The sequence below is a fragment of the Anolis carolinensis genome, chromosome 2 (genome assembly GCF_035594765.1).
Source record: "Anolis carolinensis isolate JA03-04 chromosome 2, rAnoCar3.1.pri, whole genome shotgun sequence".
Taxonomy (NCBI): domain Eukaryota; kingdom Metazoa; phylum Chordata; class Lepidosauria; order Squamata; family Dactyloidae; genus Anolis; species Anolis carolinensis.
The window spans coordinates 116,646,565-116,665,847 of record NC_085842.1 but is presented as its reverse complement, the minus strand read 5'-3'; the positions used below and the strand labels follow the sequence as shown (position 1 = coordinate 116,665,847).

The 19,283-nt window shown below is 41.2% G+C and overlaps 1 protein-coding gene across 4 annotated transcripts in view; it reads left to right on the top strand.

Annotated features, from left to right (window-relative positions):
* Positions 1-19,283, top strand: part of sh3pxd2b (SH3 and PX domains 2B) — a 159,330-nt gene that overhangs the window by 64,737 nt on the left and 75,310 nt on the right. For all 4 annotated transcript variants that reach the window (XM_062970430.1, XM_062970431.1, XM_062970432.1 and 1 more), the window contains exon 3: positions 13,701-13,776. In XM_062970430.1, the coding sequence (XP_062826500.1) occupies positions 13,701-13,776 (76 nt within the window). The remainder of the gene's footprint in view (positions 1-13,700; positions 13,777-19,283) is intronic.

Below are 19,283 nucleotides of genomic sequence, written 5' to 3'. Positions count from 1 at the left end.
TTAGGATGGAAATAATAAATCTATATCTATATCTATATATCTATATATATATATATAATAAAAGTGAATGTTTGTATGCGGCGGAGCATGTGCTCGCGTTTTGATTGGCCTGGCGGAATATGGGCCAGCTGTCTGATTGGCCTCAACTTTCACAGGCCACTGGGACCGCTGAGGCAAAAACTACTACAAACTGGCTTCGTTCGGCCTACTTATCTTCTCAGAACGACGCTAGCTTTGGTACAGTTAACAGCCTTCGGCCTACAGTTTGGTAATCAAAAACACCACTGCCACCACCAGGAAGGCTGGACCTGGACCAAACTTGACACACATAACCCCTAGGACCCATGAACCCATTGACAACGGATCTGGACCAAATAGACCCAACATGGCCAACTGTGCATACTGATAATAAAAAACTTTGGGTGCTAGGAATTACAGTTCACTCACACATTCACAGCATTCTGAATCCAACTAATGATGGAAAATAATCATGTTTTAATGCTTCCTTTTAAACAATGTTTGTGGGTATGTTTATGAAAACCTCTACCCCCTCACCTCACCCCCCTTCAGCGCTTCAACTGACATGTCTCGACCTTTGCAGGCTGCTAGGCCCTGCTAGGCCAAAAAATAGGATGCCATCTTCTCTCCTAGGCCCCAAAAGGACGCCATTTTCTCTACAAATATTGTTCCAAAGAAGCCAGCTTTTCCCTGGCTCATTGGGACATAGTATTATTCACAGCACACTAAAGAGAAAATAATGACTATCTTTTAAATCTTTCCTTTTAAGGATGGTTTACTCCCCCCCCCCCCCTCAGTTTTTACTCAGGCCAAAAACTCCAAAAGCAGGCTTCGGCCTACTCACTCTAAGAGGCTTGACACATACAGTCCCCATGGCCTACTATACATCTTGGTACTGTTTGGAGTGGGATGGACCATGGATGATGGACTTGCATATGGGAGTTGTAGTTCACCTGCCCCCACTGAACCCAGCTATGTCTTATTTATACTACTATTGCTTGACGTTACTTTTATGTTTTTATTTATATGGAGGATGTTAGCACGTGGCTTAATGACCTTGCAAGCCATTTTGGGTCCATTGCAGAAAGGCGGGGGAGAAATATCAGAATTAAACAAACAAATAAATAAATAAATGTCTCAATTGTATGTATGGTTGGAATGACCTTCTGTCGGGAGGGCTTGGATGGTGTCTTCCTTTGTGGCAGACGGGGCTGGACTGGATGACCTTCACAGACCCCTTTCAAATCTCCCAATCATATTTATGACTGGATGGCCATCTGTCAGGAGGGCTTGGATGGTGTCTTCCTTTGTGGCAGAAGGGGCTGGACTGGATGACCTTCACAGACCCCTTTCAAATCTCCCAATCATATTTATGACTGGATGGCCATCTGTTGGGAGGGCTTGGATGGTGTCTTCCTTTGTGGCAGAAGGGGCTGGACTGGATGACCTTCAGAGACCCCTTTCAAATCTAGGACTCTATCTATCTCCTAATCGTATTTATGACTGGATGGCCATCTGTCGGGAGGGCTTGGATGGTGTCTTCCTCCATGGCAGAAGGGGGTTCGACTAGATGGCCTTTGGGCGCCCCTTCTAACTCTAGGATTGTATGGAAGCCTTTAAACCAGGCACGGGCCAACTTGGGCCCTCCAGGTGTTTTGGACTCCAACTCCCACAATTCCAGAGAGCCTACCCCATGATGCGCTTTATGTCCTGGTGCCGTTTGCAGGATGATGGACCATGGGTGATGGGATATGTAGTACTTTCAATCGCTACGATTCCCACAGACCACTGTGATGCCCACCAGTGATGGAACTGGACCAAACTTGGCACACAAATGGGACATGCAGTACCTTCATTCGCTTCTTGAGACCACAGCAACTGCTACATATGACAGAACTGAACCAAATCCGGTATATATATCCCAAATGACACACTTTATATGTTGCAGCAGTTTGGGGGAGGATGGACCAAGGACGAAGGGATTTGCAGGACCGTCATCCAATTCACCTCCCACAGGCCACTGTGATTCCCATGAATGACGAAACTGTACCAAACTTGATACACAGGTGCAATGTGGCCCCCTTTACGTCCTGATCCAATTTGGTGCAGGATGGACCATGGATGATGGGATTTGCAGTACCCTCACCCGATTCACCTCCCACGGACCACTGTGATACCCATGAAAGACGAAACTGTACCATACTTGACACACAGGTGCAATGTCACACAATTTATGTCCTGGTGTGGTTTGCAGGAGAATGCACCAAGGATGATGGGATTTCCAGTACCTTCATCCAATTCACCTCCCACAGACCACTGTGATGCCCATGAATGATGAAACTGTACAAAACTTGACATATATGTGCAATGTGGCCCACTTTACGTCCTCCTATCATTTGAGGGAACAACAGACCACGGATGATGGGATTGACAGTACCTTCAGTCACTTCCCCAGACCACTGCGACCCCCACCAATGTCTGATCAAGACCAAACTTGACACATCGAGTCCCCATGACCTGCTTTACACCCTGGAGCTGTTTGGAGGGGGAACGACCATGGACTTGCATATGGGAGTTGTAGTTCACCCGTTCCAACTAAAACCAACTGACACTGGATCGAGACTAAACTTGGAACAAAGGCAAACAGTTCCGTTCTCAAATAACCCGGGCACCGCCGGGTCCCCAAGCTAGTGCTATATAATTGTGATCTAAAATAAAGAGTGTAATTACATTCTATAGTATGCCCTCCACCTGGTTTTGGACTACAACTTTCAAAGGTTGTAGGCAGCATAGCTATAGAGCTACAGTCCAATAATGTCTGAAATACCAGATGCCTCCCCCCTATATTCAGCATTATTGGATCAAACCATTTTTGATCCAAGGAACCAAATCAAATGAATACTATCTCATAGATTTGCTCAAATGAAGCCCCATGGCTAGATACTTGAGCAAAGCATAAAGAAGCCAAGAGGCATAATTTTTCAACTGCACAAGACATGTGTAGATATTTGGGAGATGGGTGTGCAGTGGAATTGACACAACTATCGGAGAATGAGAAATTGATAATGGAATGTTTATAGGTGATAAAGTTTGCACATGTATGTTAATCCTTTGAGAAGAATAATATCATTGTAAACATGGCTTGTTTACACATGTTCCACAGATCAAATATCACAATTTTCTTGTAGTACATTCCAAATCAACCTTTTCAAACTTAAAGCCAGATCTGGTAGATACAGACTGTGAAAAATGTGACTCTCCAGATTTGGCTAACACCAGTTCCCTTTAGCTTTTGTTGGCTTAGTCAGTGGGGAGAAATAATGGTGGTTCATCAACTTCTAAATAGCAGAAAGAGCTTCACCCTTTGTCTCTGTGTGTGTGTGTGTGTGTGTGTGTGTGTGTGTGTGTGAAAGAGAGTATATGTGAAGTTTGTTGTTGTTGTTTATTCGTACAGTCGCTTCTGACTCTTCGTGACCTAATGGACCAGCTTACGCCAGAGCTTCCTGTCGGCCATCGCCGCCCCCAGTTCCTTCAAGGTCAAGCCAGTCACTTCAAGGATACCATCTATCCATCTTGCTTTTGGTCAGCCTCTCTTCCCTTTTCCTTCCATTTTCCCCAGCATCATGATTTTTTCCAAGCTTTCCTGACTTCTCATTGAAGTTGCCCAGAGCTTTTTGGTGAATGGGGCATATTGATTAGAATGTTGAATTAGAAAGTTTCAGAGTAAAAGCATACTGTATGCCTGAGATATGAATAATGTAAAATTATGTTATGAATTTAATTATTCCTCTGGAAATCACGTTATTGTGAGATGAATCCCAGCTGAACAGGAAGAGAAGTGCAAATCTTTCCAGCCTAGGTATAAGTAGCCATGTGTCTCAGCTTTGCAAGAAAAGGTTCACTTATTATAGTAGCATTGTGGAAAGGATGTAGGCAAGACTCAAAGACTATCCTAATCTGCTTTGTTTCACAACAGCATAGTCACTAAATGACTCTTCCAGGGGGAATGGTTTTTGTACGGCTGAATGCTGTGATGAATCATGCATGGCATATTGATTTAACCTGTGGGCAAAGTTTTAATGTCCTGTAACTGGCCTGGTTTTTCTTTTGACACTCCATGCTTAGCTTTTGAATGAAATATTTGGGTGCAGTGCAGTTACCAGGAATTAAGTGCACCATGAATCAGTAACTTACTGTAAAAAGAACAATGGTTTGTGTGAGGAATTCTCTGAAGCCATGCCTTAATAAGGCTGTAGATACAGCTTGCACAAGGACTGAAAGACAGTGGTGGCTTTTAGAGAAGTCTGTCACTGTCCCTTCCCTTACACTGCTACTGCATGTTGACTGGAACCTATCAAATATCACTGGGTAGCTGTGAGTTTTCCAGGCTGTATGGCCATGTTCCAGAAGCATTCTCTCCTGATGTTTCTCCCACATCTATGGCAGGCATCCTCAGAGGTGGGGTTTGTTGGAAACTAGGCAAGTAGGGTTCATATATTTGTGGAATGCCCAGGGTAGGTGAAAGAACTCTTGCCTGTCTGTGGCAAATGTGAATATTGCAAATTGGCCACCTTGATTAGCATTGAATGGCCTTTCAGCTTCAAAGTCTGGCTGCTTTGAGCCTGGGGGAATCCTTTGTTTGGAGATGTTAGCTTGTCCTGATTGTTTCTTGTCTGGAATTCCTCTGTTTTTGAGTGTTGCTCTTTATTTACTGTCCTGATTTTAGAGCTTTTTAAAATATTGGTAGCCAGATTTTGTTCATTGTAATGGTTTCTTCCTTTCTGTTGAAATTGTCCATGTGTTTGTGGATTTCAGTGACTTCTTTGTGTGGTGGTTGTTAGAGTGGTCCAGCATTTCTGTGTTCTCAAATAATATGTTGCATCCAGGTTGGTTCATCAGGTACTCTGCTATGGCTGACTTCTCTGGTTGAAATAGTCTGCAGTGCCTTTCATGTTCCTTGATTCGTGTTTGGGTTTGCTGCGTTTGGTGGTCCCTATGTAGACTTGTCTAGTGCTATAAAATATAACCTAATTTTATGTCTGCAATTGGTCATAAAATGTGTGTGTGTGTGTGTGTTTTTGTCTGTTTGCTGAAGAGGAAACAGTGTTGTCTAACTTTTTCCCATGTCAGCTCCAGCCTTTCAGTTATGAAGCTTGTATTGAACAGGACATTTGAATGTATTCCTAATAATAATAATAATAATAATAATAATAATAATAATAATAATAATAATAAAAACAACAACAACAAATCTTTATTACTATCCTGCCCCATCTCCTCAGAAGGACTTGGGGCGGCTCACAACATGAGTAAATACATACATAATGTATAGAAATAAATAACAAATAAATAACATAAAACAAAATGGACAAATTAAACTATAATTAAAACACGCTCAAAACACAGTGTTTTCACTAAATTAAATAAACTAGATAAAAACCAAGATACCAGAGTTTCCATAGAACAAAAGACCTCATCCACATTCATCATTTTGAAGGCCTGTTTAAATAACCATGTCCTTGCACAAGCTTTTTAAAATGGACATGGTTTAATGTGATTCATTCACATAAAATATGAATTAAAATATGTCTGATTCAAAAATGTGTGCAAGTCACTGTGTATATCACAATGACTGATAAAAGGCTTCTTATTGCTACAAGTACATACAGGCTGAACCAGTGTGGTATAGTGATTTGAGAGTTGAATTGGGCTGTGAGAGATCCATATTCAAATCCCCACTGATCTACAAAACTCAGTGAGTGTTTTTGGGTCAGCCATGTTCTCACAATCTGGCCTTATTCACAGTGCTGTTGCTGGCTCTCCCCTGTCCATCCCAACGGCAGCTGTGGGAAAGCTGAAGGCAAGAGACCTCCAGACTTGGTCAAGTGGCTTCTCTTATTTGCCTCAAGAGTTTGGTTTTGAGGCTTCTGTTAGATATGCTGGAGACCCCCGAATATTATACTATATTGAGAAGAAGCTTTGCTTTGGGCACATAAGAATGTGCAGCCATACCCTACTTGTACAAAGACAAAGTTCATTTACCCTCATTGGGGATTATAATGACCTCAGATTGATTGATCTGAGGGTATCACAGCAGAGGTCAGTATGATATGGTATTCAAGGCTGGCTTTCATGTGTTCATCAGTGCAATTTCTGTTTCCTGTGACTTAATAGGAAATTCCTGACAGTGTGCATGGTTTTGCCATCTTTTTAGGGTTCTGTTGAGGCCTGTGAAGCTTGTGAAGATGAGGATTTTATGGTTGAGCCTGGTGTTTCTGTGAGGGAAAGCTAAAGTGTTTTTCGAGACAATGGGAATGTTTTGGGTAAATCTGTTGTTGGGGAAACAGGCAGTGATTCTCATGAGAATCGGCCATGGATTGACTCTGAAATGAATGCGGAGGAGACAGGAGGGTTACAGATAACAGGTTACAGTGATCTTTCTATTTCATTCAGCATATTCTTAAGGAATTGGAGTCAATGTTCAGTGGGGAGATCAACATTGGATTTTCATGTGCCAAGTTGCCTGTTTTGGGAGCTCTGAATTAAGAGTTAAGCTCTGACATGGCTTGAACTAAGGTTTATGTATGAGGTATTTGGATGAATGGACTGAATTATTTATGTGTTTTAAATTTTGTATAATGTTTTTATTAAGTATTTAATTGATGTAATTTTGCTGTTTGATTTTATTGAATTCTGTTTTTGGGCATTGAATTTTGCCAATCCTGTAAGCCGCCTTGAGTCCCTACGGGTATGATAGACGGGGCAAAATGTTGTAAATAAATAAAAAATAATAATAATAAGAGTTCTGTTCTTGGGTCTGTATTTTGTTTTCCTGTTTATGTTCTATGTCTCCTGTTTGGATTATACATCTTTTTCAAGTATCAAGCCATTGGATTATGGTCATGTTCATGCTTTCAGGCTTTTGGGATATATAATTCTAGTGCAACAACCCTTGGATTACAGTTTCTTGCTTTTGCCTTAAGTGATTAAATTATAAAAAGGTAAAGGTAAAGGTTTCCCCTGACGTTAAGTCCAGTCATGTCTGACTCTGGGGGTTGGTGCTCATCTCCATTTCTAAGCCGAAGAGCCGGCGTTGTCCATAGACACCTCCAAGGTCGTGTGGCCGGCATGACTGCATGGAGTGCCGTTACCTTCCCGCCGGAGTGGTACCTATTGATCTACTCACATTGGCATGTTTTCGAACTGCTAGGTTGGCAGGAGCTGGAGCTAACAGCGGCTGCTCCCGCCGCTCCCGGGGTTTGAACCTGGGACCTTTTGGTCTCCAGCTCAGTGCTTTAACACACTTCGCCACCAGGGCTCCTGATTAAATTATAAGTGATGAAAAATATGCTGCAAAGTAAAAAATTATTTAAAGAACACTACTGAATTGTATTACTATTTCTGAGAACTCCAAATAGCATTTGACTTCTGCTTCTGTTCTACCTGAGTAGTGCTTGCCTTTGCCCAGCTGTTTTGGGGATCTTGCTGCTTTTATGTCCAATGTCTTAAACTAGTGTTTGATTTACATTGTAAGGAGTTAGTGCCACAGGGGTCCCCAAATGTTTTAAACAGGGGGCCAGGTTATGGTCCCTCAGACTGTTGGAGGGCCGGACTATATTATAAAAAATCTATTAACAAATTCCTATGCACACTGCACATATCTTATTTTGAAGTAAAAAAACAAAATGGGAACAAATACAGCCTCAATGATGATGATAATAATAATAATAATAATAATAATAATAATAATAATAATAATAATGTCTCACGAATGGGACACTGAAGGAGGAGACAGAAGGCTTGATCCTTGCAGCCCAGGAGCAAGCCATCAGAACAAATGCAATTAAGGCCAAGATGGAAAAATCTGCTGATGACCCAAAATGCAGACTGTGCAAGGAAACCGACGAAACCATTGATCATATCCTCAGCTGCTATAAGAAAATCGCACAGACAGACTACAAACAGAGGCACAACTATGTGGCCCAAATGATTCATTTGGAAAAACTCAGCCGCTATCAGGACCTCAAGATTGAACTTCAAAGACTCTGGCAGAAACCAGTGCAGGTGGTCCGGTGGTGATCGGCACATTGGGTGCCGTGCCAAAAGATCTCAGCTGGCATTTGGAAACAATAGACATTGACAAAATTGCGATCTGCCTCCATGACAGTCCCCTCGGTTTGAAGGTCCTGCTATTTAATGCCAGATCCGTCAATGGTAAATCAGCTATCATCCAGGATTTGATCTTGGATGAAGCGGTGGATCTGGCTTGCATCACTGAGACCTGGTTGGATGAGCCCAGCGGGGTAAATCTCACCCAGCTGTGTCCTCCAGGTTTCAGGGTGCAGCAGCAGGCCAGAGCCAGGTGGCGGGGAGGTGGGATTGCGGTGTCTTTCGGCAGTCCATCTCCCTGGTCAGGTGCGCCATCCCGCAATCTGCAGGTTTTGAGTGTGTCCATCTTAAGGTGAGTACCCTGGACAGTTTGGGGATTCTGCTAGTGTACCATCCACCTCGCGACACTGCAGTCTCCCTGCCCGAGCTGGCAGAGGTGATCTCTGGTGTGGCGTTGGTCTCTCAGTGGCTGGTAGTGCTGGGGGGCTTTAACATTCATGCCGAGGCCATCTTAACTGGTGCAGCTCAAGACTTCATGGCCGCCATGACGACCGTGGGACTGTCCCAAGTGATATCTGGTCCCACTCATCAAGCTGGACACACACTTGACCTGGTTTTTGTTGTGGCAGATGGTGAGGTTGGAGTGGAAGAGCAAAATATTCTTCCGTTGTCATGGTCCGATCACCACCTGATCAGTTTAAGACTCACTGTGACCTCAAACCTCCGCAGGGGTGGTGGACCCATTAAGATGGTCCGCCCCAGGAGACTTATGGATCCAGATGGATTCTTGAGGTCTCTTGGGGATCTTCCTGTCATGGAGGCTGACGATCCTGTCGATGCCTTGGTAGATCGCTATAATAGCGAGATGTCCAGGGCAATTGACATGATTGCCCCCGAACGTCCCCTCGTTGCGAAGAGTCACTTCGGCTCCCTGGTTCACGGAGGAGCTGGCAGTGATGAAGTGCTCGAGGAGGGGACTAGAGTGCTGCTGGCGGAAAACTCGTAGCGTTGCTGACCGAGCACGGGCTAGAGCCGCTATTAGGGCCTACTCCGCGGCTTTGCGGGCAGCTCAGAAGACCTTCACGACTACCCGCATAGCGTCTGCAACTAACAGACCATCGGAATTGTTTCGGGTCGTCGGGGATTATTATTGTATGACATAGCAAACAAGATAGATATGCTGGATTTTGTTTCACAAAATCACAAGTCAAACACTTCCCAAATGTCTAGGACTGTGTGATGTGTTTTTGGATGAGGCGCGCAGATCCCAGCAGGGTGGCCTTTTGCAGTTGGCAGATGATAATAATAATAATAACTTTATTTTTTATACCCAGCCTCTATCTCCCCAAAGGGCACTCAGGGTGGCTTACATGGGGCAAGCCTGAATAAAAACAATAGCAATATAAAACACAACAATAGACAAAAGACATGCACAATTATAAAAATTTAAACATTAGCCATGAACTCTTGACTCCTATATTGTTAATCAACATAGTCTGTGGTTAGAGATTATGGGGGTTGTAGTGCAAATAGCATCTGAAGCAATACCTATCCTGCTATAAAAGAGCACAGGAAAATGCAAATACAAATACAAATTTGTGCTTCTTGTTGAGATTAACCCTTTCAAATAATTGTGTAATTTACAGAGATTTGCAGTGTTGCTGGACTTGGTTTCAGAGTCTGATTACAGATGCATTTAAGCAAATGAAATAACATCCTAGCTATGGTTCTTGAAAGATTCAAGAATTGGTATTCAGTAACTTTTTTGGTCCTTTTTCAGTTACGTTGTTATTCTAGATGAGAAGGTGTATTTTGGGGAATATTAAAGCTCTTGGTTATCAAGAGGTTATTCCTAAATTCTGCCAGGATCTGTATAGGCTGAAATATGTACAGTAGGGTGCAGCGATTTTGCTATTGCATTCAGCTATTTTGTAAGTCTGATTAACATTGTGAATGTTTTTCTGTACAGAACGACCCCACCATATCCATGTAGGGATACATTCCCAGGCTTAGCGCAGACAGCAAAAATTGTGAATTATACCAGTGCTATGCAACAAACAACTTATAATGGAAACATACCATACAGTTGTGTTGGAAGACCTAGGAAATATCTGGAAAGGAAACCACACTAGCCATAACTAGATCTTCCGGTGCAACCCTATGGTCAGCATTTTGAGCTTCCTTGTGTCCCACTTCAGGAGAAAGCCAGCATATTCAATCAGTCAATCAATCAATCAAAATAGATGCTACAACTCTGCAGATACAGAAGACATAATGGAAAAACAGATTTTACTCTTAGTGATATACCTCAGCAAGTACATGTCAGAATAGAATGAATTGCTGCTGTTTTTGCGTTCAGTCCTCATACTTCTGTGAAGACCTCCTCTTTGTTCTATGGAAGAGGTTGTAGGACATTGTAGGATCATTCTGACAGTGCTTCTGTAGCTGCATCTTCAGTCACAGAAGAATATAAGAAAATAATTTTGGATACTCCACACACATTTATGAGTGCTCAAACTTTGGTACCTTTAATAATGTGATATCAACTGTTGCATCATCTAGTGGTTGCCATTGCAAAATCTAGGAGAAAAAATTTCCCGTATCTATATACTACATCGAAGATTATTAGTTTGATAACTTTAACACTTCTCCATGGTTGTGTGTCCCTCACTTTTCTTGCATCTTGGCTGATCAGCTGAGTGCAGGAACAAAAACCACTCCTTCTGTAGATGGTGGTCAATGGGGATGGGAGGCTTCTTCAGAGTTAAGTAGAGAAGCTCATCATTTTCTTTGATTAGAGATAAGATCAGTTGAAAAGCAATTGTTCTTTACCTATTAAAATTTAAGGGTATTCAAAGAAGAGGCAATGTAAGCTTTAAATTTGAAATACTGAGCTGTGCTTTGCATGCTGAAACTTCTTCTAGGATTCCTTAAGGCTCAGTTTAAAAGTTAAATAAATAGAGAACATAAAAATAAAAGTTAAGCACATAACGCAGGGATGGGCAACTGCCAAGACGTTGGGGGGCATTAATTCCTATGGGGTCTTAGAAGGCCACACACTTCTAATTCCCTCAGTGTATTAGGCTCAGGAGAGCCCCCCCCCCCCAAATATCCACCATTTATTTGAAGGAGGGAGTAAACCGGACAGGCGACTTCATGGAGTTAGACTTTGCCTGTGTGTCAGCAATGTGTTTCCACATCACAGCACACTGGGTGTGGTGGGGCAGGAGAGAAGCAGCCGTCTCACCATTCACCAGTTTAAAACATACATTTGTGGCTAAAGAAAAGTTAATAATCCAGTCCAAGCAAAATAAATTTCTCCTTTGACTTGAGCTGCCACAGGTGTTTTGTATTATAAGAAGGAAAGGGTGAGTGGCTGGAGGCTCTAGCTTTTAGGTCAGATTGGTGGGTTGATGGGATACTCTGCCAGCTCCAAGAGAAATTTAGAGGAGTATTTGAAATAATGTACAAATTAAATGGCACAGCTGGCAGGAGATGAGTTGGCTTTTACCCCATTTCTGAGGCCAACTCTAGGCAGCTTAAAAGTTGGGAAATGCATCTGGGTGACAGTTTTCTTCTTTGTCTTCCTGGAGAAAAGTGTAAGGAAGGGGAAAGAGTGAGCTGCATTTTATTGTACTGTTAGCAGATGAGGGAGAATCAGAATCCTCTTAAGATTTGTAATCTTACTCTCAAGCATATAATTAAACGGCTATGTTTTGTGGCTGGTTCTCATCATCACTATATTGTTATGGCTGATCTTGCCTGTCATATAAGAATGTAAGGAGGCCCTTACTGAGTCAAACAAAGGGCCTATTTTGTTCAGCAGTCATTCCACAAAGGCCAGTCAGTTGTCAGTGGAAAACTCACAAGCCAGAATTTACTTGCACTCCTGCTTCCATTTTCTTAGCAAGTGATGCATACAGACTTAATATCTGTTATATTACAAAGGGTATCTTCCATGACTTAAGGAAATGCCCTCCCAATGCCATCACAGTTGGCAGACATGATACCATATATTAACAAAATCCAGTTTTCATTCTGCACAGTGTGTAAGAGTACTTCTGTTTATCTGCCCTGAATCTCTCTTCAGTGCTTCAAAAACTGACATTTGTTCTTATCATGTTTTATATAGCTTCTCATATCCTCTGCATCAATAACTATCAATGTCTGTATGTACCACAAAGACGGCTGATAGATGAAGTGGCTCTCCGTGATGTAATTGGATTGGCTGTTGATAGGTGAAGTGGCCACTGTAATGTCACTTGATTGGCTGTTGATAGGTGAATTGGACCTCTGTAATGTCACTGGGAATGAATGGTGACATGTATATGAGGGGAAAGGAGCAAGAAAGGAAAGAAAGAGAAAAAGAAGAGAAAGAAAGGGAAAGGAAATGGAAAAAGGAATAGGGACAGGAAGGAAAGGAAAGAAAGAGAAAGAAGGGATGAAAGCGGGGGGGGGGGGGGGGGACAGTGTATATGCTAGTATGATGTCTCCCCTTACTTTACATGCAATCTTTTTCTGTAATAGGCGCATAATGACATAAAGAGCTTAGAAATAAAATGTCAGTAGTAATTTATTTTCTTAATTTATTTAAAAGGTAGTAATTATCTCACTGTTTTCTTTTAAGTTAATGAGACCCATATCCATTCCTTTGTTTTGGCATAATGACTAGTGAGTTTTGACTTGCTACTTCATTATTTCTCTACCCTTATCTCTGATCAGTGATTGCAGGTCAAATATAAGGAACTGTTGAAAGCCTGAGAAGGTCTGGAAATGAAATGAGATCTGTTAGCACTAAAGGTTTTGTCTAGAATTTCTACTGTCAGGGTTTCATTCTAAGAAAGCCAGCACACAGAAAAAGAATTGGATGGTTATACATGAGGAAAAGCAAAATAGCCTCCATCCACTCCTTAAACAAAGACTCAGTGGCATGTAGCCATGAATGGTAGTTCAGTATCTTTCTTCCCTTCCTTTCCACATGGATTCCATGTGTTCAGTTCAGGAGACATGATAATATCTCATGTCATCTTTGGCAAATGCATTGATGACTGATACTATATTACTTATCCTGTGTCTGACATAAATGTTAATGGTCTTCACAGACAGGAAGCCTCTTTCTAATAATTCACATCCTTTGTACATAAAATAGTGGCCCACTTAGATTGTAATGCGGACAGATGGCAATATAGTTTCATGATTCTTTGTGGGGAAAATGAGAAACAAGGCACACTACAAGCTTAAAAATCAGCAAGATTCATTGTTTTGTGGTCAAGGAAGTAGACAGCCCCTGGTGTGGTCTGCAGTGATAAACAAGGAGTAACCCTTCTTTGATTTTTATTGTTTACAGCTGTCTTTCATTAATAACCTACTCATGGAGATGGCTTAAGCAGCCTCTTGACATTTTGGCCTTCTTCCCACATTACTATTTTCTTCAAACCATGATAAACAACATTAAGTATAATCTACAGTTCTCTTTATTTTTCTATGTAATGTTTTAGCATCCATGATGTTTATTTCTGCTTTTGCTAATTTAATTGTATGTCTCTTTTGTGTGTGTGTGTGTTTTTTTAAAGATGCAAATGCTGGACAAATTCCCTATGGAAGGAGGACAGAAAGACCCTAAGCAAAGGATCATCCCCTTTCTGCCAGGTTTGTAAATTGATTAACACAACTGTTAAATGGGACATTCGCTCGTCTCCCCATTCCACCCCACACCTTCTTGGCATAATACCTTAAAATTGATGAATCTGAATCAAAGAGTTCCTTTGAACTAGTGAGAAAGACAAGGATGATGTAATAGCACTTGGAGAGATTTTATAAAAGGCAACTGAACTAAGTATAAGTGCATCCAGTAATCAGACCTATATCAGACTTTAAGACAGTTAGCCTTTCAAGAACACTTCAAAAGTACAGTACTAAACAGATGAGGAGAATTATCTGGCAGTAACACAACATAGTTCAGTGGGAGCAACCTCTTGTCTCCAGCCTTGATCTGTTCCATAGAATTTCAGATACAAGCCATGAGGGGTCTGGAGGATGCTTTTTGCCAAGTCTCTAGTTCCTACGCTCCACTGATCCATGTGTTTGGAGGTTTCCACCATATGAAGCATACCCAGCAACTGCATAGGGAGTTATAGAGAGATCTGAAATAGGGAGATCAGAAATAACACTGGGATCCCACCTACTACAGTGCTCATGTTCCCAACAGAAAACATGTGCAGAGAGGAGAAGAATCTCCACTGCTGTCTCTGTTTTAGTCTGAAAAGTAGGATTCCTCTCCTGCCTCACATTGCTCATGGGGAAGTGGGGTCTAGGTACCATAACCCATACTCCAGACCCATACATGAGGGTAAGTATCTGGGAAGTGAGTCATATAAATAATCAGTTCAAAAGGTATTGTAGTCTGGGATCAAAAAGAAAGCAGTTATCTTTGTAACTGAATTGGTTTTGGAGTGGATTTACTCTTGGTAATACTGCTTCTGAGAACCTTCCTGTTTCTACCATCTTAGATTTGTTTATTTTTTGTACTGATTTGGGTTTGCTCCACTCAATGAATTAAAAAATACCAGAAAGGTTGAAGGGAAAGACATTTTGTACTTAAATAGAAAATTGTTTTCCAGGTAAATATTGGTAAATGTATTGATTATATGTTAGCAGAAAAACTGATTGCTGTAATTGTTAAATCTCATGGTTTTTTTTAAAAAAAAGGATTCCACTTACTGTCATTTTTTTATTCATTCATTTTCTTCTGACTCATTCCAAAAATGTGTTGTGTTTGACTAGAATACATATGCTGACACTGAGTCTGTATGATTGTTTGCATATGTTGGTTTAATTTATTGATGTTAGGTTTAATTCATTGATCTTAGCTTTAATTTGATATTAAGTTTTATTGCTGTTTTCATATGTGGGGTTTTCCTGAGATTTTACATCAGTATTTGTTTGTTTTGTGGAGGCATTGCATGTTTGCTGTTATATATTAGAGTCCGCTTTGAGTCCCCTTGGGAAGATAGGGTGGAATACAAATAAAGTTTTGTTGTTGTTGTTGTTGTTGTTGTTGTTGTTGTTGTTGTTGTTGTTGTTGTTACATGATTCAACTTTTTCTTCATAAGATGTAATTTCTGTTCTGAGTCAATGCATTCCCTTCCAGTATTTGAAGTCTGATTTTCTTTCTTCCTCATCCAGAATTTAGAATGTCATTCACTGTTTGGTGAAATGTAATTGTCAGAGTATCATATCTGGTGTTTACTACTTCACTAACTGCTAGCTCACCCTCACTAATGCCAGTTTAAGTGTATAATTTTAATATCTTTGAAAATGTTGTGATACATGTTTTCTACTATGTTGTCATAGGTCTTTTGTGATGCCATTGAGTTTCATATTTCGCATGTTTCTCTATGAAGTTGCTAAGAGGTGTCATCTAGAGGTGTTGTGTAAAGAATTGTGTAGATGACATGTTCTTTTTTTTTTTTTGCCTATTTAACCCAGGGAACCTATAAAGGGATCCAGAAGGCAAAGAAGAACAACTTGATCCAGATAAATACCAAGTTATGTGGGCTGGGAATATCAGCTTCAATAAGGCTGCCCATGGGGCTGCCATTCAGGTCCATTTGGGAAAGAGAAGGGGCCATTTCAGTAATGGGCCTACATGTTTGGAACTCTATCCCGCAACAAATATGTATTACTTCATCTGCATTGTTTTTAAACTGGACCTTAAAGCTTATAATTTGTCTGTACTTCATCCTAAAAGGCATTGTATACATCTCTCTAAAGAAGCAAAGGCTTCTGTAATCCCAGTGCTATCAGCTGCAGTACTTTCCTAGCCCCTTCTGTGAAATCACATTGTTTTAAATTCCTCTGTGGTCCTCATACTTGCTGACTGGGGATGGGAGACTAGTAAAAGTTGGTCTTGAACAATTGATGCAATGCCTGGGACTGAAAACAAAGGGTTTTAAAGAAAATCCGTGGTTTCTAGTGAACTAGAAGTCAAAATCTAACTGACTTCTTTTCCCCAAAGTGCATGTCACATATGCTTATCCTGCTTATTGTAGGAATTTTAACCATCTCTGGTTAAGTCCTCCAAAAGGTTTAATTTTTCAGCTGTCCCTTTCTTCAGGGTCATGCTCATGGTTGCAGTTTAGTAACCATTGTGGTTAGTTTCAAGAGGTGCTTTCTGGCTCCAGCTGTTCTCTGGATTGTGGTATCAGCAAAACAAGGCTAACTCTGGCTTGAATGCAAAGCAAAAGAGTTTGCTATGCAATTTTCCATGCCAGCAGAGTGGGATGGGAGGAGCATAACACATCTGGCCCAGCTACCAGCATCTAAGACTTGAACAAACAGGAATTACAGTTTGGCTGTGTTCTGTTTCTGAAGCATTGTAACCTATTTCTGGAAAACAGGGGAAAATACATTTCCAAAAAGGTTGCTTTGATTGCTGCATTTTTGCCTTCCCCAATACCTAGAGGCTAAAGAAAAAAACTGTTGGGGAAGAAACTACACTAAAAAGGAAATATGGATGTGAAAGTTCTCTCAAGCTGGCCTCATGATCAGAGCTAGCTAGAAATGTTCACCTCAAAAGATTTGCAATTCCCCGACTTCTTCTGTGGCTCAGATTTTCAATCAGGAGCTGAAAAGGTATTACCAGTTTCCTTGACTGGAAAATACTTCACTCCACTTGGAGATCCCTTTTGATCAAACAAAGTCTTCGTCAGCCAGGGGTCATAGAGGCATTGGCAGCTGAATTATCAACAGCTCTGCAGGCCTGTTGGTGTGCCTACGTCACCATCTCCAAAGCAACAAGTCTAAACTCAGTTTTGGCAGGTTACCGAAACTAGACTGGTTACTTTGACAACACTATCCTAGGAGGAAAAGAAAGGGGGGGGGACCATCCACCATAGAGGATCAAGAGGATCCCTACAGCTGTTTAAATCCTCCCCCTCCTTACCATTTTGATTCCAAGCCTAAATGGCTTTTACATTCAAGAGAGTAGAGACAAGTAGAAAAAACCACAGAACTCTTCTCAGCTATCTCTCCGATTCTTCTCAAAGAAGAAACTTTGGGGGAAGAGGAGAGAGATTAGCAGTTGACTGGAATGAAGTAGTGTCCTCGGGAGGCACAGGTTGCATGTGTGGTGCAAGTACTAATCCCTGTTATAGGGAAATTAGGCTTGCCTGTGTTCTACTTTTTCCAAATAGCAAACCCTGCCTCTCTTTAAAAATCTACTTAGTTCTCTCAGAGAGCATGCTAACACTCAAATTTCATTTACAGTGTGGGGAGTTTGGCTCCTGCTTTCTCTTTGAAATATGCTGCTTTCTGGGAAGCCTGATTGGTAACATTATACATTGTGGTTTCTGACGTCTAAAAATGTTTCCAGTTATCCTGTCCACCAAGCTGCCTTTAGCATTCTTCACAAACCTCTAACACATTCAGAGTTGAAGCCTTTGGTATTAATGAAGGAGGGGTTTGCTGTTTAATATTCTGCACAGATTTCTAGCTAAAGCAAATAATCTTGGCTGTGGTTTTTGCAGCATCAGTGACAACAACCTAATGAGTTCTCTCACTCCCTATGCCCTTTTAAAAGATCTTTTGGTCTTTTTGTTTAAAGAGTTTGGTCTTATGATTTAAAGCAGGCATCTAAATCATGCCAGGGGAGAGAGGGATCCACTGGAAAAAAATCTGTTATTCTCTTTATTGTCACATTTGAATTTTATGAATGCAAATATTAAAAGATTTTTAACATGTGGATTTTTTTTTAAAAAAGCCTTTGAGACTTGTTGTTGATGACCATTCTAGAGTTTTCCTTCTGTACTGTATTTGTAGTAGAGTTTATTACTTCCGTATGAATGGAAATGCCCTAAGGGCACCAGATCCTCTCTGATCTTGGAAGTTAAGCAGAGTCAGCCAAAAAATACCAGGCACTTTCAGGTCAACTGCTCTCAAACTTTTTACTCCTATGACTTCCTTCTTCACGTGCATGTAGATACATGCAGATGTTGCCCCATCCCTGACATAGTATACAAATAGACCATTTAAAGTGAATGCATCCAGCCTCACTATGCAAGCTATGCAAAGTGAGTGGGTGGTTGCAAGGCTTGTAGGGAGAGGCAGATGTGAATGAATTCACACTTGTTTTGTAAGCCTTAAAGAGAGGAAATGTGCACTGACCAGACTGGCAGAAAGACTGTGAATGCGTTCATGTTTGACTCTCCATCTCATCACCCCAATACATACCCAAAGGCAACTTCCACACTTGAACTCCAACTTTCCCAGCTCTGAAACTCACTTCTCTCTCTTCCAATTTGACTCCCCTCACTATTCAGTGCGACCCTGATGCACACTTCCTTCTCTTTTTCTATTGCTATCTGATCCACATTCTGACATTTGAAAGGTTTCTTCCAGCTAATGGAGCAAAGCACCTGCTTTCTTCCCACTCCAAATCTAAAAATGTTAGTCTGCCCATGTCCCTTCCTTCTCTGGAGAATGGGGCGATGCATAGGTTGTAATTTAATTAGAGCCTATGTGTTTATGGATGTGCTTTCAAGTTATCAGCAACAGTTACATACACATGTGCACATGTGCCATAATACCACCATTTGATATACTGTACATTATATTTCAGAGGAAGGAACTGGCAAAAGCACATCTGAGTATTCCTTGCTTAGGAAAACTCTACAGAATTCACAAAGTCAGCAAATGATTGGAAGGCACACAAGCATACATTAAGATCAAATATTTAAACAGGGTCCTACATATAGATGTCTGTGGCAACCAATTGCTGCCAGCACAGGAGGGACAAGGACAGTGGTGTCAATGGAGATGGTTGGTGACAGAGCTAGGTTGCTCATTCTTTGAGCCCTTGAATATCTGAATAGGGCGAGCACCGACTGGCAACATACTTCCCTCTTAGTTGGTTCTGTGGAAACTTAATTTGTCTGTGCATCCAATCACTAATATTGTCATTGTTATATTCATGCTTGTGCATTGTGGACATACCTGAGTTGAGAGTAAAATGCATCCTGCTTCCCACAAGATGTAGTAAAATAAAGTAAAATTAAATTGCTTTAAGATTTTCTAAATGTGCAAGTAACTATGTAAAAATGCTTTGAGAATGGAGGAGTGTACTTGGAAGGGAAATATGATGATGGACTTCCCAAGAA